This window comes from Echiichthys vipera, assembly GCF_963691815.1.
Source record: "Echiichthys vipera genome assembly, chromosome: 17".
Taxonomy (NCBI): domain Eukaryota; kingdom Metazoa; phylum Chordata; class Actinopteri; order Perciformes; family Trachinidae; genus Echiichthys; species Echiichthys vipera.
This window is the reverse complement of record NC_139842.1, coordinates 13,211,542-13,236,547: the sequence shown is the minus strand read 5'-3', so window position 1 is coordinate 13,236,547 and position 25,006 is coordinate 13,211,542. Positions and strand designations below refer to the sequence as shown.

Below are 25,006 nucleotides of genomic sequence, written 5' to 3'. Positions count from 1 at the left end.
ATATATTAGTGTCAGTGGGTGCACTACAGTTGGAGTGTTGGCTGATTTGATCAAGGACATGCCAGTGACTTGAATTGTTTGACGCAAATGGTTTTGGAAGTTTTTGTGAACATTTATTTTCTGATGTAAGAACGTATCATTTTAAATGACAAGAGCCCATGTTAATTGTGAGAAAGCACACTATAACTGTTTTTCAGCCACTTTTCAAGTAACATCATTTGGGGTGGAGTATCATTTGAAACGAGCACAGTCATTAATGCCGCCTGGCTATATTTGATTACACTTCTGACCTTAATGATGAGCCATCTGTGCCGATTATCACCGCTAGTTCATCGCCCTCTCATGATGCTACACTTTTGCAAAGTTATAACACTGCCTCCGGTCAGGTGAGACATTGTGTTAAAAAAAACAATATTGAAAAAATCTATTGGCATTCCAAAAAACATATTTGCTTATGAGAAATGGCTGCATTCGCTTGAAATTAATTTGCTGGAGATGGAGAACAAAGACTGTTTTTTTTGTTTGTTTGTTTGTTTTTTACCAAATCAATTTAAACAATTCTTTCCTGTTTTCCTGTGCCACTAAAACAAAATAAAGTCATTAGTTCTGTTCTTTGTATCACAGCTCTCAGTCCCAGGAGTTCTTCACCTCATCACACTACCCCCTTGTCTCTCCAAGCCTTTAACAAATCTAAAACCCTACTGAAGCCACAGATGCTCATTAAACCTTGCAAACATTCACTAGATCAACTCTATTGGCAATGAAGCAATTTCAAATCCACCCTGAAATAGCGGGGGATGATACTACAGTCTATCAAAACTGCCCAGTATGTTTTCTCTTCAGCAGATTTATCTATCATGTTCACAGCTACCATTCTCATTTGTTTGCAGCTGAGCAACAAATTCCAGTAATTTGAGCCAGTTTTGTATCGGTTTTACACAGCCATATGGCTTCATGATGACTGCAGTCACTCATCTCCATGTCACGACTCTCTTGTCTCATTTAAATAAGATTTGCCCCCCCTGCTCAGTAGCTGCAGCGCTGCCTCCAGCCATTTATCATCACGTGTGCCCTGTTGCTTTGCTGAAAGTGGTGCTTGGAAAAATGACATGGATGGGTTGGGGCGTGCGCGTGTGCTTGGTACACTAAGGGCGCACTCACACTTGACCCAGATGATCCGTGCCGTGCTTAAGCATGATGGTCCCCTCTCCCTCTTCCCCTGACAGCCCTGGTCCTCTTACAATCGCAGTACTTGAAATGATCCGGCCATCGGCTCAATTGCTTATTGCTAGTAGATGTCATCACCCCTCTGAGCTTTTTTTGTTGTCCAACTGCTTTTTGAATATTTTCATCTGACAAAATCTGCAGTAAACACTCCACCTCCGCATAAGACCTTTTTATATATCCATCGCAGAGAAGAGTGGCATATAAATAGTCGCATATAAATAGTCTCAATGTCGGCGTCAAGGCTCATGCTCGTACAAGTGCGCATACTTGATCACGTACATGTGCAATCGTGCTTTACTAAAACCTGCCTCTCTCAACTAGGCCATGCCCAGGCCTACTTGGGCTTACTGCAATTTCCCAGCTTGGAATCAATAAAGTATTTCTATTCTATCCTATTCTATAGACATGGCACACTTGTACTCACACTGGTCAAGTGATCTAGAGACTTTAGCCATGATTCGTGCTCAGTATGAATGGTAAGTGTGTGTAGGCCCTAAATGACACCTGCTGTGATTAGCTAGGTCACAGCACAGTAGTTATCTTAACTGATCTACACTGACACAGTTAAATGTTCCAGTTCTATGCCCCAGTCATACTGCTATGTCTGGACAATATAGCCAAAACCTTCTATCCTGATATAAGCCATTTAATATCTTGATAATAATATATATAACAATATAGGGTTTTTTCTGGTAATTCCATAATAGTCTATTTGAAACAGCCGCATGGGAAAGCCTGATGGAAAGTATTCAGCTGCTGGTTCTTCAACATTGTGATAGAAAAATACTGTATATACAATAACTCTGTTCAGTATTGTATATTTGTATAATATTTGCCTGGTGACTGGTTAAGAAGCAGTGGACTTTCAAATTAATAATTGCATGAAAAAAAGCAGTGCAGACATGATATTGTTTGTGGACTTGGATGATCCACAATCTTAACTGAACTTTTACATTGTCACACTCCAGCCAGAGCCCTGAGGTCAGCAGATTAAATGCTGCTGGAAGTCCCCAGGGCCAGACTGAAAACCAGAGGAGACTGAGCCTTTGCGGCGGCTGCCCCTAAACTCTAGAACAGCTTGCCCTGGCATATTAGATCAGCCTAGACCTTAGAGGTTTTTACATCCTTATTGACAACCCACCTGTCCTCCATGGCTTTAATTCAGGCTGAGCATGACACTTTTTACATGACATTTTTTATTCTAATTGTATTATATTGTTTGCTGAACTGTACAGCACTTTGGTCGACCATTGGTAGTTTAAAATGTGCTCTCTTTTTTTGTTTGTAATTTTGTTCAGGCTCCTAGTAATCCATAATTACAGCGGAGCAATCATACAAAAGATTACATAAACAACAAAAGAGGACATAGATGACACAAGCCCATGTTAACGTGACCCTGAATTTAATCCGTTTGGAATGCAGGTCATTGTCAAACTAGTATTGTGCCCCGTTTGGATTTTCTTGATTAATAAAGAGTAATGGTTTCTAGTTTCATCACAACATGAAAGCAAACTATTCTGAGTTCAGAGTATTATTGCGCATGACTTGCATTTCTTTGACCTTAAACAGAGGGCATGACATCTCCTCCTCTTCAGGCTAAATATCCAACATGTGTGTAAACATGTCCTGGACACTCCTGACTGACACTAATGGACACAGTTTACTCTGAAGGCGAACTAATGAATGTAACAGAGTCACATCTGTTGTTTTCTTCTCTCAGTTTTCTCTCCGTAAGACCCATCCATCCACATCACTTCACCTCAAGAGGCAGGTAGCAAGTGTCAGAGCGCAACACTGTCAAATAGAGTTGTACAATCTGCAAATTATTGTTTTCTTCAGTGCTATGTGACAGTGATTTGAAGAGACGCATGTTGGGAAATATTTGGTGTAAAAAAAAATATTAGGAAGACTTTCCTTTCATGTTTGTTTTTAGACAGTGTAAGCACTCACCAGTCCACCATACATCTCAGTTTTCTGTGTTGATTTGTCACTATTTGCTTACATTCATACAAACTTTGTTAGTCATATGCTTATATTTATTTGTATTGTATCAGAAAACTAAGATATAAGTATGAACTTGAAAACAAGCATAATATCGGACCTTTAATGAGTCACAATTTATTTGAAAGGGCTGAACAGTATTAGCTACAATGGCTGACAGCTGACTTTTGTAATCTGTTTTGTAATGCAATTCTAGGTTATTAATATTTAATTACCACACTATTTACAGATCTCCTCCTCAATTACACAACAGGAAACACATGGCAGGATCCAACAGCAGCAGTGCCCTTGTTCTGTTCAATATTAAAGATTCATTTAGAGGGAGCCAATGCTTTATTGGAACATGGTCTCTTCCTGTAGACAAACTCTCTATCTCTGTCACCGCGTCTCTGGTTGTGTATGACAACACACCTAAGCTGCTACGAGAAACCAACCTTCTCTCTCTTTGTTTGCCACTAGTCGCATTTCTGTATCCTCTTACACAGCCATCTGTCCCTCGCCTTGTGTTTTGTGTTTTGTGTTGCTGAGCAAACATTATGCAGGCTTCATAGATACAGCTTTCAAAGCCTAAATTCTAAAATGTTACTTACTATATTAATGTGACATTTTGGTCTTAAATATAAGATACATGAACTACCACCAGCACAGTATGCACAAGGCAATAGAATCACTTTAGTATTTTAGGGAAAAAAGGAAAAGATGGACACCTCTACAGGGCAGTTGATAGAAATTACAATTTTTTGCTGGATGGATGCTTGATCCCTATCCAGAAATATAACTCCAATGTCACTTGTCAAAGGTGGAAGGGGGCAGCTGTGCCATGGACAGTACACAGAATTTGAGTAGTCACTAAGAAGTGACCCAATGATGAATCATATCGAACTCCTGATTTTGTTTTGAGGAATATAGTACATGATGTTGAGTTAGTAATAACGATTCACAATCTGAATAATGACCACTTTCTTCATAATTCATTTTGAGGCAGCCAATGAGAGGCATAAAACTGGCAACGACTTTTCATCACTAATTACTAAATCATTAGCCCTTGCTCACCTACTAAAGTAAAGCTGTGCATCAGTCACCAGTCCATCATTAGTTCATGATTATGGCAAGTAGTAATTGAGTTGTTACTGGGGAATTCATAATTAGTTCCGTATCAACAGGGCAGAGTTCTCAAATAACATTTGAATCATCCAAATCATATAGTATAATTGATGCTGAGGCCTTAACAATAGCCTAAATGTCTTAAACAGAGTATGGGACGGACTAAGTCGAGCCATGTTACCACAGCAAAACCAGAACAATGAGTATTTTTGATGGATGATATCTTACTTAAAGGGATTTATACATAATGGTGGGCAATATTATATAAAGCTGGCTTACTTAAAAGAAAAAATACATTAAAAAAATGCACAACCAAGTTAGATGAAAAACCCGCATTATTCATGTTATCATCCAAGGTTTCGTCTGTGCGTGCGTGCGTGCGTGCGTGCGTGCGTGCGTGCGTGCGTGCTTGCGTGCGTGCGTGCGTGCGTGCGTGCGTGCGCAGTTGTGTGTTTGAGAGATTCAAGGCAATGCCATTTAAGCAGGATAAATATGCACATCCATGCTACCGGAGATAATCCCTACAGGGCCATGGGGGTGCACATTGTAAGCATGAATAATACCAAAGCTGAAAACAACTCATCTAAGATAACCAGACACATAATCAGGTGGATTGATCTCTTACTTACAGCCAGTTGCTTTTTCATCTACCTTATTACACAGAACAGCCTTTTGTTGTGCTGATCAACTCTTGTTCCTATGTGTGTAAATCATGAGTTATTATGTGCATCAGTAACATCTGTCATGTGCTGAAAGTGACTGTGTTATGCTACATCAAAGATGTCACCAACCAACTTTGAACAGAACAGACCATAATAAAACATACAGACAAGGCTTTGAAAAACTGGCAATGGTAAAATTGCATCCAGATAAAGTCCAATTAGAGTGTTTTCATTTTATTCATGATATGAATCAATGTGTGGAATGCCTTATGAGTTCAAGCCACAGAAAAGGCATGAAAGGTTTCACAAGAAATGACTGACTCACTACAAAAGAAGCTCATCAGTTACATGTAGCTGTAAAGGTCTCTTTATATCTGCAGGAAATCTTTTTCTTTATATATCCGTCTCCCTCTAGCTCACTCAACCAACACTGCTCCCTCGTACCAGCTCACATACTGTATATCGAACTGTCTCTTTAACAAGGTCTTCCTATTTCACGTTGAATAAAAGTCGGTTTAAAGTTTCTTACATTTATAAGAATAAGATTTCAGGAACGCTGCAAGCATAAACCTCTTTATATACTGTAGACACTTGAATATGGATGTGGATTCAAAATACAATGTTAAGTTATATTAAAGGTCCCATATTGTAAAAAAGTGAGGCAGAGGTAGATAGTGCTGCTACAGTGCCATTACAGAAGTGGCGATTGCTCTAAGACTGCAAGGAAAGCTCAGCTTCCCCTAAAATGTCCCCCCCAAAAAAGTGGTGAAATATGTACTGCTGTTTGTACATTTCATTGACTAAATACATGCTCTTTTGTTCAGATTCAGCTACTTATCACAGGTAACCAGCGCAACTCATTCCTCATTCATTCACAGCACCACAGCGCTTTACACAGTCGGATGCTCAGCTTCTACTGACTTCAATGGGGAAGGGAAGAGTCGGTTGTTCCACTGCAGCCAAACTAGATGCTCATTGGATAAATGCTGGGCTTTGTCTCACCCATCGGACGCTCAACGTCTCTGATGGCCTATGGAACAGTGGGCTGGCCTGGACGCTTAAAAACGACTAGCGTTGTGTTTGGCGACTCTCTTCTGTCACTCTGCAGTTTCTTTCCCCAATAAGCAGTGGCAGCTGCGGAGCTTCTCCCCCCGTCTCAATCACTCACACTCACAGGTGGTCCCACTTCACAGTAGCCTTGCGCAGCAGCTTCAGCTGGGCCAAGGCTGTTTAAGCAGCCTAGCTCTGTTGGCCATTGAGAGGAAACTGGTCAAGTCCCTGGAAAAGACGCCTAGTTGGTATGACAAGATCACAGAAAAGGAACGAAGGGTATTTACATATACATAAACAAACACATTTATGATGTAGGCTGGAAAAAAGAGCTTCCCCTCTTTGAAAGACCAGCAGCTGCCACTGCATTACAGTCATTCCCCGGCTGAATTGACAGTGCAGTGATGCAAAGAGCGCAGATGTTGAGATCCAGAAATGCTGACCAATCAGAGAAGACTGGGCATTTTCAGGAGGGAGGCTTTCCGTTTCAGACCGACGGTGATAGACAGTATGAATAAAATACGTAAACAAGTTTATACTATGAGTATGTATGAGTATGAGTATGAGCCTGAAAATTATCATATTTTGTCCACTTTAATTGGCGTTATCCTTGAGTCAACTGCATAACCAAAGAAGCTACAATATGAAGCTTGGAGCATGAAAAAATACAACACACTAATAATGGCAGGCAAAGCTGATTAGATCCCAGAAGGGTTTGGTATTATCCTAAATATACTGTATGTATGTGTGTCTGTTTTACACACTTGACCCATTTCAAGACATTGTGTTCCGGTAGAGATTGCTTACAATTATTAAACATATATGTTATCTCTATTGTTTGAAATTGAGATAAAGACAGTATATGTTAATAATTTAAGATGTAAAATTTTATTTCAGACTTGTTTTTAAAAATCCCAAATATGTAGGGATATCAGAGGGTCACAAAATTGAAGGCCGTACACAAGTTAAATACAGTTAAAAAAGCAGACTGATATATTGTGGCACACAAACACATAATGCTAAGTCAAGATAACAGATAGTCTTGTAGCTATTTAAGCCCAGTGCCAAATAGCTTGTTCTAAATTAATTACATATTCATTAAGCAAGTTGTAAAATCAGGGTTAATGCCACTAACTTCTAATTCACTTTATCTGAACAGTGGCAGGTGTTTCAGTTGTAGTTGGTAGATGAGGTCTGTGTTGTGCAGATGGCTGTGCATTCTGTTTACACCTCTCCTCAAGAACCCCCCCCCCCCCCTACACACACACACACAAGCACACACACACACACACACACACACATACACACACACACACTGCCCCAATCTGAATGCTTATATATTAAGTGTACACAGCCTCCTTCCCACTTACACACACACACATACCAATGCAGCTGGCCATCTAAAGAAAATAATTCACAAAATCAAGTTAAATGAAAATAATCTTTACAAATATCCCCGAGCCCTCTGATTATCATCAGGTGGTTTGCAATTTTACCTTTATTAAGGTGAGATCAATCATGCTGTTTACTTCCAAATGGTATGCATGTATCGTTCCATCACTGCAATTCAATTTTAAGGCTGCAACTAACAGTAATTGCCCTGAGTGATTTATCTATCTATCTATTTTCGATGTTTTGTTTTTGCATTTTTCCATGAATATGTGATAAGCATCATGTGATATGATGAGATCTATGAAAGCACATTCTTTTGAAAGTGAAGGATGCCAAAACAGCGTGCAGTTGAATAAGTCTCATGGTACAAAGTCAAGAGTTTTGAAATGTTGTTAAAAACATTAAAAAATTAAAAAAAGCCCAATAACATACAAATATGTAAAAGCAACAAATATCGATAAAGACATAATAACTCAGTGACTACAAAATGGTTTTGACTTCAATTGCATGTTTGGAGTGATGATATGTATGACCATTATCATATGAGTGTCACTATGGTCTCCAGATTCAGGAAGTGTAAAAGCAGCTCATTGTCATTTTATCTGAACATTTTTCTTTCCTATGCAGGTTTAATTTCTTCGTAGTTTAGGATCAAATAGCATGCTGTGCACAAGATTGGCAGTCTGGTACATTAATATGTGCTTTGGTACTTAATTTGTTGCCTTAATATTTAGCTTTTGTGCAGCAAGTTTGTATCTAAGTAGCAGCAACATAACTGAGTTAGTTAGTATTGAGTTATTTACTACATTAATTTATCTACAGTTCAATGTATAGATAAAATGTACTCACAATCATACATCTTTGTTTTCAGCCCAGAAACCTGCATATTTCAATTTAACAGAACAGAATCTTGAAACTCAAACAAACTCATCACATCACAACAGCAGGTATCAGGGGAAATTGTGAGACAATTAGCAATGTGCTCCTGTGCAAAGAGGAGCTCCTACAGCTAGGCCAGTAGGATAACTGAGTGGCATTTAAGATGACAGTGTAAGTAACTTTTCATTATTCACTAAAAGAATGATTTAATAGTCTAGGAAAAATGTGTTAATAAGTGAAGGTATGAAGGTGTAGCTGCAGTTTCCCATTCTTTGGAAAGCCACACATCACATAATGTGATGTTCAATGGAGCTGGAGATTTAAAATGAATTATAGAGCCATTGTATAAAGGATGAGGCTTTGTTTTATTTGCAATGGGTGTTGGTTTTAAGAAGAGAACTCCTAAGGTGTGGAAGCAGCCAGACAATGCAAAGGTGAGTCACAGACAGCCAAGCACGGTGGTCGCTGCCACTGACAGCTCATTCAGGCAGAGACCACCTGAGAAATCTGAGCTGACGCCTGCCTCCCTCTATGAGCTACATCATCTATCATCACCTGGCTTTGAAAAGAAGAGTGAAAACCAATTCTGGTTTCATGAGATTAGAAAGCTGTACACAATGACCAGGAGCTCCACTCCTGCTGTCATGTGCAATTGTACAGCTGTAAAGTGCCTGTGCCTAAAAGTCCCGACACAAAGCGAATTATGACCTGCTCACTCTACATTATATATACATATACATACACATATATACACATACCGTATATATATATATATATATAAATATATATAAGTGGCCACTTGGAGAACTGTAGTTTTTGGCTTTATTTCTCAACCCTACATCAGTAACCCGAAACTGGCCTTACCTCGGTTAAGGGAATGATCGGATTAGTGAAGTTTCCCTCGTATACAAGAGCTGGGGTTGAATGGGAAAATGATATGATGATGAATAACCCGACTCCAAGTACCATAGGTGGTGCTCTGCCAACATACAGCAGGACTGAATACGGCTTGTTTTCCGGTTCACCTTTGTCAAAATTACAAACGGCCGGCTTTTGGACAGAATTACAACAGAAACGGGTCTTCTTGGTGTAATGTAACTTGCCTCCCTTGTTTTTTTCACGTTGTTTTTGGCGCCGTTGCTTCCTTGTTTATTCTATTTCCGTGTCAAAAGCCATGAATAATCGGGGAACTGAAGAAGTTCTCTAGGTATGTTAAGCGGGGTATTAGAACCCCGATTTTACCCAATTATAATTGAGTTTTTAAACTGCATGTAAACATACTGAATGACACCTTAAAAGCTCATCTCTGAACACTGTAAATTGTGTTGTTTGTTTGTTTACATTTGTCAGTTGCTCAGCGCTATATGTCACATTTCGTGATTGGTTGTAGATCTAGAGGCATTTTGAAAACAGCCCTTGGAAATCGAAAAGGAACTGAGAGGTTCCAGACTAACTCACACATGTAAATTGCCATGGTGTGTGTTATATGTGTTAGCATAGCCCTGATTAGTGTTTTATTTTTTCAGGGCCAGATTCACGGCAACCAAATAGCCTCTGCTGCTCAGCAAGGAATCCTTGAATGGGAATTTTAGTTGGACAATGTTACAGCTGTGAGCAGGAAACTCTCTAAAGGTTGGCATATAACAGATGTTGGAGGAAAACAAATGCAATGTCCTTTATGGCTAAGAAGAACTGAGATTTTTGAGTACTTGGAGAGGAAATCTATTCATGGGCTAACATTCAGAACTGTCGCTAACCCTGAAGGCACGCTACAGTAAAGACTTTAGGATGCAAACTCACATACATCTGAAGGTTGTGAGGCGGTTGCCAAGCTCAGACATGGCACTGCATCTTGAAGTCTGAAAATAGTACATTCAGAGGATTCATTTACATTTTAATTAGTATGGAAAAAAACATGTGTGTGCATAATCAAAAGGAAAATTAAATTAACAATGCGAGAAATGAAATTCAAAAAGGAAAACACATAATGCCACCCAAAATAGAAATATGAAGCCGACAAAGCACCAAACGGTCAGCAAACATTAATTCCAAGGCATGCCTTGTGTGTGTCCATGTTTCCTTGTTGATCATTAATGCTTTGAGAGTCAAGGTGATTAAAGAGATTCACTGCTTGTGATTCATACAAAAAGGGGAATTAGGAGGGTTTGAGGTTGAACCTGAGAGTCTGAAGAATTTTTGTGACACGATCTGCAGCAAACTCAATAAATCACACTTAACAGCCTTGAAAGGAGCAGTTGGGTTTTTTTTGTAAACAACAGAAAGGTGAGCAACGGCAATGCTTGCTAGATAACATGCTGCAGGGAGTCTCTGATGAGGTTCTAATTACACGTTTACAGACACAGCAGGAACTGACCAGCTGTCAACTATTAGTGTATATGCAAATAGGAGACGTGCTACGACAGTGGCTGTGTGGAGGCGCTGAAAAATTCAACCCTCTTCAGCTGTGACTAAAACCACATAGAACTGTAATACAATGTCTGAAAGTGCAATGCCATATTTGGAGGAAATATTGAGAATATTTGTACTTCCCCCAACACCATCATCACCAATGTCATCTTACCTTTACCCACAAATTCAATCACAATCTCATCCATAATCCAGTTTTAGATTAAACAGTACAACCATATAAACATGTGTAATTCATTTGGATTTTACATGCTGACTTGTCAAATGCCACATGTTGAAAATGTGGAATTAGCCTAGTTAGTATTTATATTCTCTATTAACCTATAAACCTATCAACCTGGTTTGCAGAAAATCTAAACTGATTTCCAGCGGTGGAATGTAACCTAATATCTTTATTCAAGTACTGTACTTTTCAATTTTATTTTAGTACTTTGTTCTTTTCTTGACCATTTCCTTTATATGCTAGTTTATTATGCTAGTTTATACTTGTACTCTACAACATTTTGGAGGAAAATAGAGTACTTTTTAATCCACTACTTTTATCTGACAACTAAAATTACCTTATAGATTTTAGATTATTAATACAAAATATAATTCACTGTAATATATCATAATGTATTAGATTAAGATACACAGCAGTACATAAAAAAGTAATTCAAATGAGCTCCACCTTTACCAGTTGCAGTATTAAAGTGATGAACACATGCATCCATAATAATAATAATCCGAAAACATATTATTATTAAACGAGACATTCTGCGTAATAAGCACTTTTTAGATGAGGGATAAGAGTAGATTTGCTCGTTTTCTTTACTTTTTAGTGGGGAAAACATGTTAAACAAAATATTCCCCATATCAAGAGTATTTTTAGATTTGAAATGTTTGTGGTGGAGGACTTTAAGTATATTCTATGCTAATACTTCAAAATTTTGAATGCAGGACTTTCAATTTCAACAAAGTACTTATTTCTACACTGCAGTATTACCACTTTTACTTAAATTAAAGAGCTGAGTACTTCTCCACTGCCTCTACCTCATCACTATTCCAACGATGGGAAAAAACAACTCAAGAATGTTTGGTCCCAGTGTGGCCTTCACCTGCAGTTTCACATCTGCACCTGCTAGAAAGATCAACACCATCGTATCTGCGATCCTGAAAAAGCTTAGGGAGGTGTCCTGAATATGTCAAACTCAGAAAGGAACCTTTTAATTTGAACTCCATATCCTTTAGGGATCACCCCCACTCAAGTTCCCAACACATCACATCTACAGATATGTATAGAATAACTGCCACAAAAAACACAACTTTGACAAACAAAGTCAAAATAAATCGCAAGTATTAGTTTGTACCAGTTTAAACTACATTGGGACAGTCACTAAAGTTAAGTTAGAACAGTATATGTGTCTATATACACTTTAGAAGGTAACTTTTGGCAACAACAGCATTCCACAGGGACAAACTTAACGCGCCTTGTGTGTATTTGGGGCCTTTGTGTGTAATGCGTATAATAACAGTGAAAAAATTCAATATCCCCCTTGAATTAATAACGTGCCTTCTTGTTTTACTTTACCAAATATTTTCTATTACAACATTTCCCCAGATGTTTAAGGTCAACTATGGGCTTTAACTTCTTTCACTGAAAAAACTATAAGGAAAGTAAATATATTAAGAAAATTCATAATCTGGCAGAAATAACGTTTTTAGTGATACAGAATACCCAGAATGGGGCAGCAATGACACAAAAATAATGGGGATATCAAAATAAATCGAAAACAAAATGGTGTAATACAGCTTTGACAAAAACTGTACACCATGAGCCTCAGACAATTGATATTTATAGATGTATATATAGAGGATTTTTTTTTTTTTAACCAGAGCAGGCAATTGCAAAGGCCAAAACAAATTCTATAAATCTATAAATGTTTAATGAGATCAGGGTAAATGTATGTTAGGTCAGTTTTTCCGGGGCAGGGTGTGAAAGCAGAAATATGGGCAACAAAGTAATTTAAAACTGCCATAACGCACATTTAAGTCTCTCTTAGTGCTCACTAACAGAGCATCTGTAAAAGCATCAACAGTGGACGGATCCACATCCTCCAGAATCACCCGGTCACCACAGCAGTGTCTCCTAGGAGCTGGAGTTATCGCAGCAGCCAGAATCATTTTGTGTGAAACAACAATGTGTAAAGAGTGCACAGAGAGCATATTGTGCACGTTGGCTGAGGCTTATGACTAGAACTGCTTTCCCTGATAAGAGTAGATACACACTTAGTTGTCAGTTTATGAGGAACTCATAGCTAAAACGCATACAGTTACCAGTTCTGCAAAAAATCATACCTTTTACCAGACAACCAGGGCTGTAGTACTTGAGTCCAGTCTCTGTCTCGAGTCTGGTCTTGAGACCACTCTTTTTGAAGTCTTGAGAACTGGTCAAGTTGTCCCTGGCTGATTTGGGATCAGTTGTAGAGAACGTTGCGTATATTTTATGCATTGATTAGTTTGATTTTAGAAGATAGATCATTCTTGTTAGTAGATCCACCCTTACTCCTTAATCACTATATTAGCATTGGAAAGGCACTGTTGCAGGCGTGTCCAATCCTGTTCCTGGAGGGCCCCCTGTCCTGCATGTTTTAGGTTTGTCCCTACTCTAACACAGCTGATTCTAATGATGTGCTCATTATCAAGCATCTGAAGCTAACTATTGCCTGTTATGGTCTTGAGCAGGACTCAGTTGCTCTGGATTTGCTCTCGACTCAAACTGGACTGGACCTGGTCTTGGACAGCCCTGCAGACAACATGGTTACCAAAATGTCTTTTTAACTGTTGATTGGACAAAACAAGCTATTTTTAAAGGCATACCTCTTGGCTCCAGGAAATTCGAAAGACCATTTTTCATCATCTGACATTTTGTGACTGGATTAATCAAGGGGAAAATCAGCAGATTAATCAATAATGAAAATAAGCATTAGATGCAGCCCTAAAGCTCTAAGAGCAAGCACTACACTGATTTATTCATGTCACGTCTCATCATACAGTATATAATCATTTACACTATAATCAGATGCTAATTCTAGTCACGCTTACAGGTAGCTACTGAGGTAATCATCATTTTCCATTTTGATGAGACTTTCACTGACAAATTCTTTATGAGCACTATACCATCATGATAATAATAACAATAATAATAATAATAATAATAATAGAGCATAATGGATGGAAAAAGCATCTTGAATCCATGACAACCTTTAGATTTCAAACTGTGAAGGGTCACAACGTCAGTAACTAAGCGACAGTACTCCTTGACAGGAAAAGATAAGGGGGAAGACAATGATGTTGTAGTTGATTAACATTTAGATGACTATTTGGCCCAAAGGAGGCAAGTGTCATTATGATCAATTGAATAGAGAAAATATATATTAAGTGACTTTATGACATTATGACATGAGGTTGATGGAGGTAGTACTGACCAACAGCCCCTTGAGAAAAACTTTAGTGAACTTATAACGACAACTAATAAATCTATAACAGCATGAGACATTATGAAAAACACCTATCCAATATTGTAAAAAACACGTAAACCAGAAACAGAAATAAGACCATGACCCATCAAATCAAAATCTTATTTCTCTCTTAATGACTCTGACAATGACAAAAAAATAGTTTCATTGAAGCCACAAAAAACATAATACCTTTGCTCTGTGCTAACATATTGCAGCAATATCTTTCAGAACACCTGCTTAATGTGTGTCTATAGCAGAATCATTACAAAAACGGCAAAAGCATCAGTGGTTTCCATTGGAAATTTTCGCAGCTGCCTCTGGGCTGCTAATTGTTTGTCAATTTACCCTGGCAGGAAGTATAATCAATGCTTTCAATTCAGGGCGTGAACCAGAGAGGTGCTTGGTCATGCCTCAGTAATTAGAAGGCGAATATAGAGCGGAGCTTGAAGCGCTCTCCTGCATCGTATCACCACCATCAGTGAAAGTAACACAGAACTAAACAACCCAAGGAGTGATCAGGATTTCACTCAGGAAATCAATCAATGCCAGTATGCATGGGCATGCTTGTTTCAGTCAGGGGGAAATACTGATAAACAACGCTATGGTACCTTGAGGGTCATTAATAAGCCTGGTTTTTATTACCCATATCGTATTTAACACAAAATCAAGTTAATGGGTTATTGATTGTTTCTGGTGGCAAGATCATTTCTAATGAAAAACTGCTTTCCCTTCTTAATCTTCTTAATATCCCCGGGGACCTTTCCTTCACACAGATAATGAGAGAAATTACCTATACCGTCTCTCTTTAACATTTAAGGTTTAATTTTCCAGCTCTCATTTAATTTCTTTTTGGGCCAGAGAATAATGGGGAATCATTTAATGTTTAGTGGGTTCAAGAGAAGCATGCATCATTTGAGAATACAGTACTGAAGTACTTTAATTTCTCTGAAATGCTATTCGTGAAAATTTTAAAAAATCTGAATCAGATCAGAAGTATGTTGCAGTGACACCATCTCCTTTAATAGATATGGAGTCACAGCAAAGCTGGAGATTAACTGCATCAACATTAAGCTTATTATGGTCATCAGTGCTTTTTTTCCACTATTCTTAAACAAGCACTTTCAGGACTGTGCATTGACAAGAAGCCGGCGATACCACCGTGTGCCACAAATCTTTGCATTTAAGCCATAAAAGGGCTACTCTTTGACAATCAATACAGTATCACACAACAACGTGTTTTTAGCACCCATAGTGCTTGCTTAAGATACTCACATATTCAATACAGTGACATTATCTATCACTTGAATTGACTTAATAAGGATCTGCAGGTCAGGGATAAAAACAGATGCTGCACGTCAAAATACAGCACATTTCAAAAGAAGCTGTCTGCCCATTTCCATAAAGGCTTCACTTCTCTACACAACATAAGAGGAGACACTGAAAAATAACGTTGCCTCCAGCTTTGGGAACTTACTGACGCAATGAGGCAATGAATTATGAGAAGGGCCTTTTCACTTTTGATGTGGCCGAGCAGATGGCGGTGACAGCTAAGCTAGATGAGACTTCCAGCTTGAATTATTTGACATTTAGTCGACATGTGGATCGATTAAATCTCTGGGCAGAAATGCTGACAAACAGACAGGCCTCTATTTTAACAATTGCTTACCTCCATTTACACACGGAAGTCATTCCGACTAGGGCTGGGCGGAAATCTGTACTGTATGTGCATTACTTGTGAAACTACAGAAGCCAAACAGTAAAGAAGTTGTTGCCAAGTTGCAGAAGATGATAACTGACATGTTGACACTGACGTTGACAAGAACTATGGAGGAATTTACAAAGACACTGCAAACAAGAAGACACCAGAGTAAGGACAGAAGACCTCTAAATGCAGATCTTTGTGCCCAGTGGTCACAGCTGTTGTGGCAACACATCCACCTCTATGCAGCTATAAAGAAATGTGAGCAGCACCCCAATCATATGCCATCATATAACTTTTAGGCCCCAACAGTTTTTCTGGCAGCCTTGGTTTTTTTTCTCGAAATACACTTGATTGACACAAGAGTACCACTTAGTTCACATACACTGCTTAAGAAAACTTTGACAAACAAAAAGTGTTGTTGTGACATTAAAACGCAACATAAAATAACCTTCTGACATACGATTGCTGCCCAAACACACACTGCACATGCCAAATGCAGCTTAGGATGAAAGTCATTGTAAAGAGCAAGGACAACAACATGCTACATCACAACTTTCTCCCAGATTGCATGCGTTTGCATGACAGCAACATCAACACCACCAATACCAAAATAGCAGTTTGACAGATACAGTAGTGAAATGTAGCTTACCTGTGCAGCAGATTGTACTAACTCAGCCCAGTGAGATGGATCTTCTGTCAAAGACTGGAGGGTTCAAGTGTTAAAAAAACATGGCCATGGCCAATCAAACCACATCATGCTGAAGGGATGATGTGGGTTCGTTCTTCGGGAGAAAAAAAGGGGAAAGGTGCGCATCCATCAACACATTCTATTGTTATCTCATTGATAAGACAATAACTTCAAACTTGATCCGGTGGGTTAAGGGGGGGGGGGGGGGGGGGGGGTCACGCTGCATAATCTAAGTGCTGCTTTCCATCTTTGCGCACGCACAGTGCTGCCTCTGATGGCTGAGAGCTACATAGCAGATATTTTGAAGCATGGACTTGAAATACAGTTTCTGGCCATCAGTGGCGTAGGTGGTATAGTGGTCCTGGGTCGGTATCACATCCAGAAGGCTCAAAACAACTGTGGGAGCCATAATATTGGATTTCCATCTATTACTCTGATAAATGGACCTGTAGCGTTCGTAAAAAAAAAAATTACTTTGGTACGTTTGACTAATTGATCATCATTTTTTGAAGTTTTATATTATACATTGAAACTCTTCATGGTGGAGGAAAAGATTCTGAGAGCATTTTCCCCAGGTTCAATGCCATATATTCGACCATTACCACGGACTCTCGTGAGAATCAAGCCTCTCTGCCAAAACACGTGACAAACATTTCGGCTGGATTATTGGAAAGAAAAGTTATATTAAGCATTAAACCCGACGTGCCCTGAATGCTTACTTTGTGTTGATATATACATATATATATATATATATATGATTCACTTTTGTCAATTTGAATTGTATTCTAAAATATCGGTGCTTAATTCTTTTTCACTGTATCAATATCAAAAGCACTGTGCGACTTTGATCAAGATGCCATTAAACATGTGTTTCATTTAGCCCCACCTGTATGCAGGGCTGAACCTGATCTGGAGACGGCTCTCTTTCGTTCAGAGGTGATTCTCTTCAGCACCTCCTTTGAGCCTTTTTTGTGCGTCCTTTAACAAATCTGCGCTCTCCAGCTGGAGGCAGTCACAGCGCGCATCGCACCACGAGCGTGTCGAAGCTTTTTTACTTGTCCAACCTTTTTTTTTTTTTTCTCCTCGTATGTGATGCAGGCCATATTATGGGAATTTTCCAAGAAAACATCACATTGAAGAAAGATGTCTCCACTGCGATGCCAGTGAGACAAACTTGAAGAATATTCGAAGATAAAGATGATGATTCTGCCATAAAGACTGAAATACTTTCATCCGTACAGAAGTGGCGCATTTTGTAGATAGTGAGATCGAATCAGGTTACAGGTAAGGCGATACTTTTGTTGACTCACAGTAGAGTGATTGGGGAATTATAACAGATCTGTAGATGTGGGGCGATGGTACAATACAAGATAATATGATCAGTTCTAATTAAGTTGGAGACATCTGCCAAACTGAGCATGTCCGACTCACTCTCATTGTTTCCCAGTATGCAATTGTACCGTTAACTGCAATATGATGATGTTCTGGCATGTGTATTAAAAAAGATGTGATCTTATGTCACAAAAACCCTCAGCTGGGACTGTGCAGACTTTGCTATCATTAGAAATAAATTCCAGACCATACCTCATTCTTACTAAAGGTGTGTATATTTACCTGTATATATATATATATATATTTCCCATAAGATGAATTTGCATATGAGCATGTAATAATTTATTAATCTGTATATCCATCTTCTTATCTTCTACTTTTTAGCCACTAAAAGCAAAAGTTAGAGCAGAATTCATGGCCTTGAGCAGAGAAGAATAAAACAATGATGAAAAACCTTAAAGTAGTCATTTTCTCCCTATCTTTTGACTGTGCTGGCGCTGGGCAGTTGTTGTTTTTATAGCAAGAATACCTGTTGCACAGCATGAACAGCATTCCTCAAATACAGCAATTTAACTGCTCACATAATAATATTTCACAAGAGTGCCAAAATATTACTCGTGCCAAAAGGGATAGGTGAATTGTTATAGATTCCATTTAATGCTTTGTTCACCTCAGCAACAGAGCTACTAATTGCTTCAAGAGTATATTATTTTATTGTCTGTTGTGCTCTGTTTCTGTTGGAATAATGAACTACGTGTGTTTATGTTATGCAATATGCAACACAAAGTACAGATGTCTCTCCTGATGACTTTCCAAATGTGACCTTATGCAATAATCTGTTCATCCACCTTATTTAGACATCGTACATTTATGTTTTCACTGAGCTCAAACATCCCATTTAATGAAATGTAGTCAACTATTCGCCAAAAACAAGACTCCAATGTGCAATGTTCACCCTATTACTGCTACCATGGTGAAAATGATAAACTGGCATCATAAAACCTCTTATGTTATTGGCACCAAACTAAGTTGTCAGACCATGTTTTCCCTCCTGTGCATTGGCAGTGACAAGCACTTCAATCTGACTGCGGAAAAACCTATTGGCAGTGTTGTGATTCCCCTCGTGCAATTACTTAGGCTGGGATTAATTTACATCCATGCCAACCCCCTAATAAATTAAAAACAATGTGTCAGCAAAGAATTCAGCGTAACACTGCCACAGCTGATCATTTACCAAGAATGAAGGGCAAATGTTTCTCCAGGGAGCGTGTATGACTAAAGGGTGTGCACAGTGATTTCCCTGGGTAGCAGTGCCTGACCAAATAAACACACAAGGGGAAGTCTGGCCTCAGGTAGAAAACGGATCCAAACATCCTGAGGTGCTCCTCTTCACACATGCTATCAATCAGGTCTGTTATCAAGGGAGAGGATTCAGATACTAAATCTATTATAAAAAAAAAAAAAAAAAACCTTAGGTAGCGCTGGCCATGCAGGTGATTAGAAAAGTGACATTTTCTTTTTTTAAACGGACATTAAACATTCTGTATGATAACTTTGATTTTGGACATCACAGAGACCACTCATAGTAATAGCCGCTTGTTAAATTTGTTCAACACACTAACATCCGTCAGCAGGAAGGGAGAGAGACGTTCAGTATCTGATGTAGATGATGATGGATCACACTTTTCTTCTGGAAAGCATAAAATCAATATAATATATCAAGTGGAATGATTATTTTATTCTCTGTCAACTTGACCATAGCTGTCAGGATTGTAAAAACATTTATAATAGAAAGTATTTTACACTGTTACTGAGTCTTTATGTTTGCAGGTGAGATGCCATAATCCACGCGAGACGGAGAGGCATCATGGACTCCTGGATGTTCCAATCGTCACCTCCGAACCTGTCGGAGCACCTCATGTATGACAGCTTCATGCAGAGCAATGAGTCTGACTTCCATGGGAACTACACAGACCACAGCTTCAACAAAACCAGTACGGTGGTCATCACCTGCTTGTATTTTCTGGTTTGCACTGTGGGGCTCTGTGGAAACGCCCTCGTCATTTACGTCATACTGCGCTATGCCAAGATGAAGACAGTAACCAACATCTACATCCTTAACCTGGCAGTGGCTGACGTGCTCTTCATGCTAGGCCTGCCGTTCATCGCCATCCAGCTGGCGCTGGTCCACTGGCCGTTTGGCCCTGTGCTCTGTAGGGTGGTGATGACTGTTGACTCCCTGAACCAGTTCACATCCATCTTTTGCCTGATGGTCATGAGCATTGACCGCTACCTGGCTGTGGTGCATCCCATTAAGTCCACAAAGTGGCGCAAGCCTCGCATGGCCAAGAGTATTAACATAGCAGTGTGGGGGGTGTCACTGATGGTTAACCTGCCCATCGTTATCTACAGCGGAATCATCACAAAGCACGACGGCTGCTTCTGCACCATCGTGTGGCCTGAGCCTCAAGAGGCCTACTACACAGCGTTCATGTTCTACACCTTCATCCTAGGCTTCTTCCTGCCCCTCATGGTCATCTGCCTCTGCTACTTGTTCATTATCTTTAAGGTAAAGTCCTCAGGCATCCGTGTGGGCTCGTCCAAGAGGAAGCGCTCAGAGAGGAAGGTGACCCGGATGGTGTCCATCGTGGTGGCTGTGTTTGTCTTTTGCTGGCTGCCTTTCTACGTCTTCAACGTCACCTCTGTGACGGGAACAATTAGCACCACTCCCATCCTGAGGAGCACCTTTGCTTTTGTGGTGGTTCTGGGATATGCCAACAGCTGCGCCAACCCAATCCTCTATGCCTTCCTGTCAGAGAACTTCAAGAAAAGTTTCCAGAATGTTCTGTGTCTCAAAAAGGTGGGTGGGCTGGATGAGGCTGATCGCAGCGATAGCCGGCAGGATAAGTCTCGCATGATTAATGACCCCACGGAGACCCAAAGTACTCTGCTCAATGGAGACCTTCAGACCAGCATCTAAAAGCACTGAAACACACCCTCATACAGACATCTCTAAAGACGCATCAGAGAGGACATTATTAAATATTAAAGGGGTTCACAGAGTAACGTGTAGGAGCAACCAACGGAACATTGAACTGCATTGAACTCACACCCCTATCTATTTTTGACACATTGTTGGGTTTCCCTGGCCGTAAACAAATCCAGTAAAACATAATCATATCAGAAGTTCATACGTTTTCTCAACCCATGTAAATGAAATCTGTTTGACTGTTTGTTCTCAGTGTATTGACTGAGGTAGAACAAACACGAACTCCCACTTGCAAATGGTCCCCTGGGTGACTTGAATGTTCCCTGGAGACCCAGGATTATATACATAGTTTACAGCAGAGGGCTTGTGCCAAGTTTCCACAGTCCTGCAATGTGTAAAGATAACTAAATAGTAGTGTGCTCATGCTGTAAAACAACATACTGCTGTTAAAACTGGAACACTTATCATTCTTCTTTGATGGTTCCTGTCCTGTCTGTGAGTTATTTTCTCTTTTTGAACACGCAAAAAGAGACTATGAAAAGTCAGAGGATTTCATATGTAGTGTCCATTAGTTTTGAAACGTTAAATCTGACTTGTGAATAAGTAAAGATGTTTGGGTTTTTTTTGCAGACACAGAGCATAATGAATGTCTGTGCAATTGATTGTTGTGTTTTGCAGTACAACAGCCGTATTTAATGTGTGACCAATTTGACTTGTGAAGAAATGTATCAAATCTAAATGTGAATAACAGTGTTCAGTTGGCGGGCAAATAATGTGTCCTGTGTCGCTCGCTGCGTCAATATAGCTACATGCATAATTTAAGTTACATTAATGGTACTGGCTCGATATACTGAGCCAGCCTCTAACCAAAGTGCTGCTAAGATGTATATAAACTCTACCACAATGTTGTATAGTATTACGGTATATAAAGTAATGCCACTGTATGCCTGTTACTATAACTATGTTGCCTATTTACTATTATTTATGTATATCATGTGATAATGTTGCTGTCATTGTATTTAGTGTAACTGCTTCTCTCCAAAATGCATGATTCTGAATTATTCAGTATGAATGCTGAGGAGAGGCTCAGCTTTGTGTTTTTATATCATTTTAGAGCATAAAGCCAGCTCATATTTTATTTTGTGAATGATAATTTTGTACCCAAGAAATGGATTGATCACTATCCCGGAAGTTGTGAAACTTTTTTTGGTAACTATTTTCTTTGATTTTGTGAGTATGAGGGATTTAGCTTGTCCCATGCTGCCCTCCCATTGCAAGCTATTTGAACTGAACCATCTCTGTTTCTGTCTCTGAGTGGCGTGTATTTGTGAAGGGCTAGAACACTTCCTCACGAGGCTCTGTGTTCCTTTATCATCATCATCATCATCATCACTGTGCTGCAACAGGAGTCCACAGTTCATCCTGCCATCATGTGACTCCCTGTCTGTCACTGTAGTCAAATTGCTATCTCTATAAGTTATTAAACATTTCCCCTACATGTGCAGTGTGTGTTGCATTTATCTCAACATATAAGCCAGTCAGTCTCTGGCAAAAATGTATACTATATATATATATATATATCAAAATTAGAGAACAAATGATTAATATTTGATTTATTCTAAAATACTGATATTTTATACTGTTCAGAATTTCATAAAATAACCTCTGTGGTTATACCATTGCTGTACATGCATGTTTTCTTTTTTTAAACAACCAGGGCACTTAACAAAACCCCCATAGAGAAAACAAGTAGCTAAAAACTACTACAGTTACTGAACTGTGGAAGAGACCTCAAAAAGAACGGACCAAGATCAAACCAGAGCAGAGTGAGAAACTAGTGATGTCCTGTGGGCGCAGATGTGCTGTAGTCATTCAAAGCAAGGGCCTCTACACGTCCAATTCATTTTTAATCCTATAGGCCGAAGAAAACATTGTTGAAATCTACTCTTCTGACACAGTGGTTACTGTTCTCTAATTTTGCTCACTGCTTTTTTCACAAAATAAAGGTTTTTGTTGAAGTGCCTTGGTTATTTAAAAAACAAAAAACATGCTAGTACAGCAGTGGTATAGCCACAGCAGATGTTCTATCACATTCTGAACGATAAAAAATAACAGTATTTCAGAAAAATCAAGTATTTATAATTCCTTCACTAATTTTGATCTCCACTGTACATATATATATATATATATATATATGTACAGTGGAGATATATATACACACACATATATGTATATGTATATATATATATATATATATACACTTACAAACCACTCTAGTTGTTTGTTCTTCATGTGTCTTGTATGATACATAAAAGTAGACACACACACACATACCTTAGTTACATAATATCTGATTAAAATGTACAGTTTGTGTTAAGTGTGCATCAAATAGGTAAAACACCTTGTGTAATACAATATAATCAGCTGTTGTAGTAATTATGATTCTGGCAAAGACCTTTCTTAAAACAAAGTTTATTTTTCAACTTAGAATTTGTTAAAAGTTTATTATTTTGGTTCAAAGTTTTGCGTTATGTATGTTCTTCCAGTTTCTGTTCTGTTCAGTTCTACTAAAATGTCACATTTAATGGAGCAAAAATGGATTGTGTATGGTTGTATTGAAAGTAAATAAAGTCTTTTTGTGTGGTATATTGTGGAATGCTGTTCAGGAAAAAAATGAAGTGCTAAAACATGCCAAATATTCAATTGGTGGAATTTGTCTAATACTCGACTTAAACATGTCATGTAAAAACTTGAAGCGGTCTGTGCACGTACACCGAGAATGGGTTTGCAATGATCCATCTTGTGTCTAGCAGGAAAACTTTAGAAATGAAGAAAATTTGCATATTCATATTCTGGTACTGAGGTGAAATAGGTAGACGCCTTGTTTTAGTGTGTAAAGATATCAGACAAATTATTGCGCCAAGGAAATGATTTGTGTATGTCTTATTTCTGGAGGGGATCAGGTAAAATACTGTATGTTCGCATTAAATAAAACATTTGGATTATGATGCATTATTGTGAAGATGTGTACGTTCTCTTTCTTTACATTACATACCTGCATTGCATTCAGCAGGTTTAATTATTTTTTTCTTCTCCTGTGAGTTTCTCGGTTTGACCACAGAGTGGCGCCAAAATCGAACACTAAAGCTGCTCTAGCTGCTCTCAGGCCACAAATCCAACAACATTTAATAGAAAGCCGAGTGTGTTTTTGCAAGTGCATTGCACTGTATACAGCCTACCCACTCCTGGTAAATAAATGATCCTGTTACCTTTATAATACGTTCTTATTTGAGAGTACACTGACAGGAATGCAATCCAGTGCTTCAATTCTGGGACGTATATGTTGTGGATAGAAGAATGAGACAAAATGCAGAACGTACACATTCCAGTTTGTTCTGAGTTTAATCACTGAAACGGATAATGAAGCTCTCCTCTTCCTTCTCGTTTCAGCTGCATCCCTGAATGTCCTTGGGTGGCCTTAACTGCTCCATGATACATCGAAACCAAAGTGCGTCCATTTCACACAAGTCTTTGATTTTACTGTTCGGAACCCACCGTCGCCCTCTAGCTGAGGTTCTGCAGCAGACCAAAGGATATGCATGTTTGTTTTCAATTACAGAGCAGCTAAAAAAAACAGGGGTTGTGGTTTTTATGCGGCATTACTGTGATAGGTTAGGGCCCTCATCTTATACATGAGTAAATTTTTTTATTTTTTTAATTCTATATTTTTTTTTTATACATACACAATCAGTGATATTCAAACAAAACAGACCACAACACCCTGATGTGTATGTGCATTATCTAAAGTCTGACTTGACAGCATACTGATTGAATAGAGCACTGGGTTTACTGCACTGCAGAGGCAAGACACCACGGACCACACCGGTCTACACCAGCCACACACAGTTGCCATGGAGAAGATTAACACTGGTGGATTCAGAGCCAGGCTGTGGTCGCACAGTGCCCATATACGTGCAATGTGTTTTACCCTCTATATATCTCACATGATCGTCTTTCCACCCCCAGACTACAGAACAAAAATCATGATGGTCA

At 38.9% G+C, this 25,006-nt stretch overlaps 1 protein-coding gene across 1 annotated transcript; it reads left to right on the top strand.

The window, feature by feature from the left end:
* Positions 1 to 19,831: 19,831 nt before the first annotated feature.
* Positions 19,832 to 20,944, top strand: LOC310959931 (somatostatin receptor type 2-like; the record flags this gene model as incomplete). The annotated part of the gene is made up of 1 exon (XM_083931483.1): positions 19,832 to 20,944. The coding sequence occupies one exon, from the start codon at positions 19,832 to 19,834 to the stop codon at positions 20,942 to 20,944; it is 1,113 nt and encodes a 370-aa protein (XP_083787609.1).
* Positions 20,945 to 25,006: the final 4,062 nt, after the last annotated feature.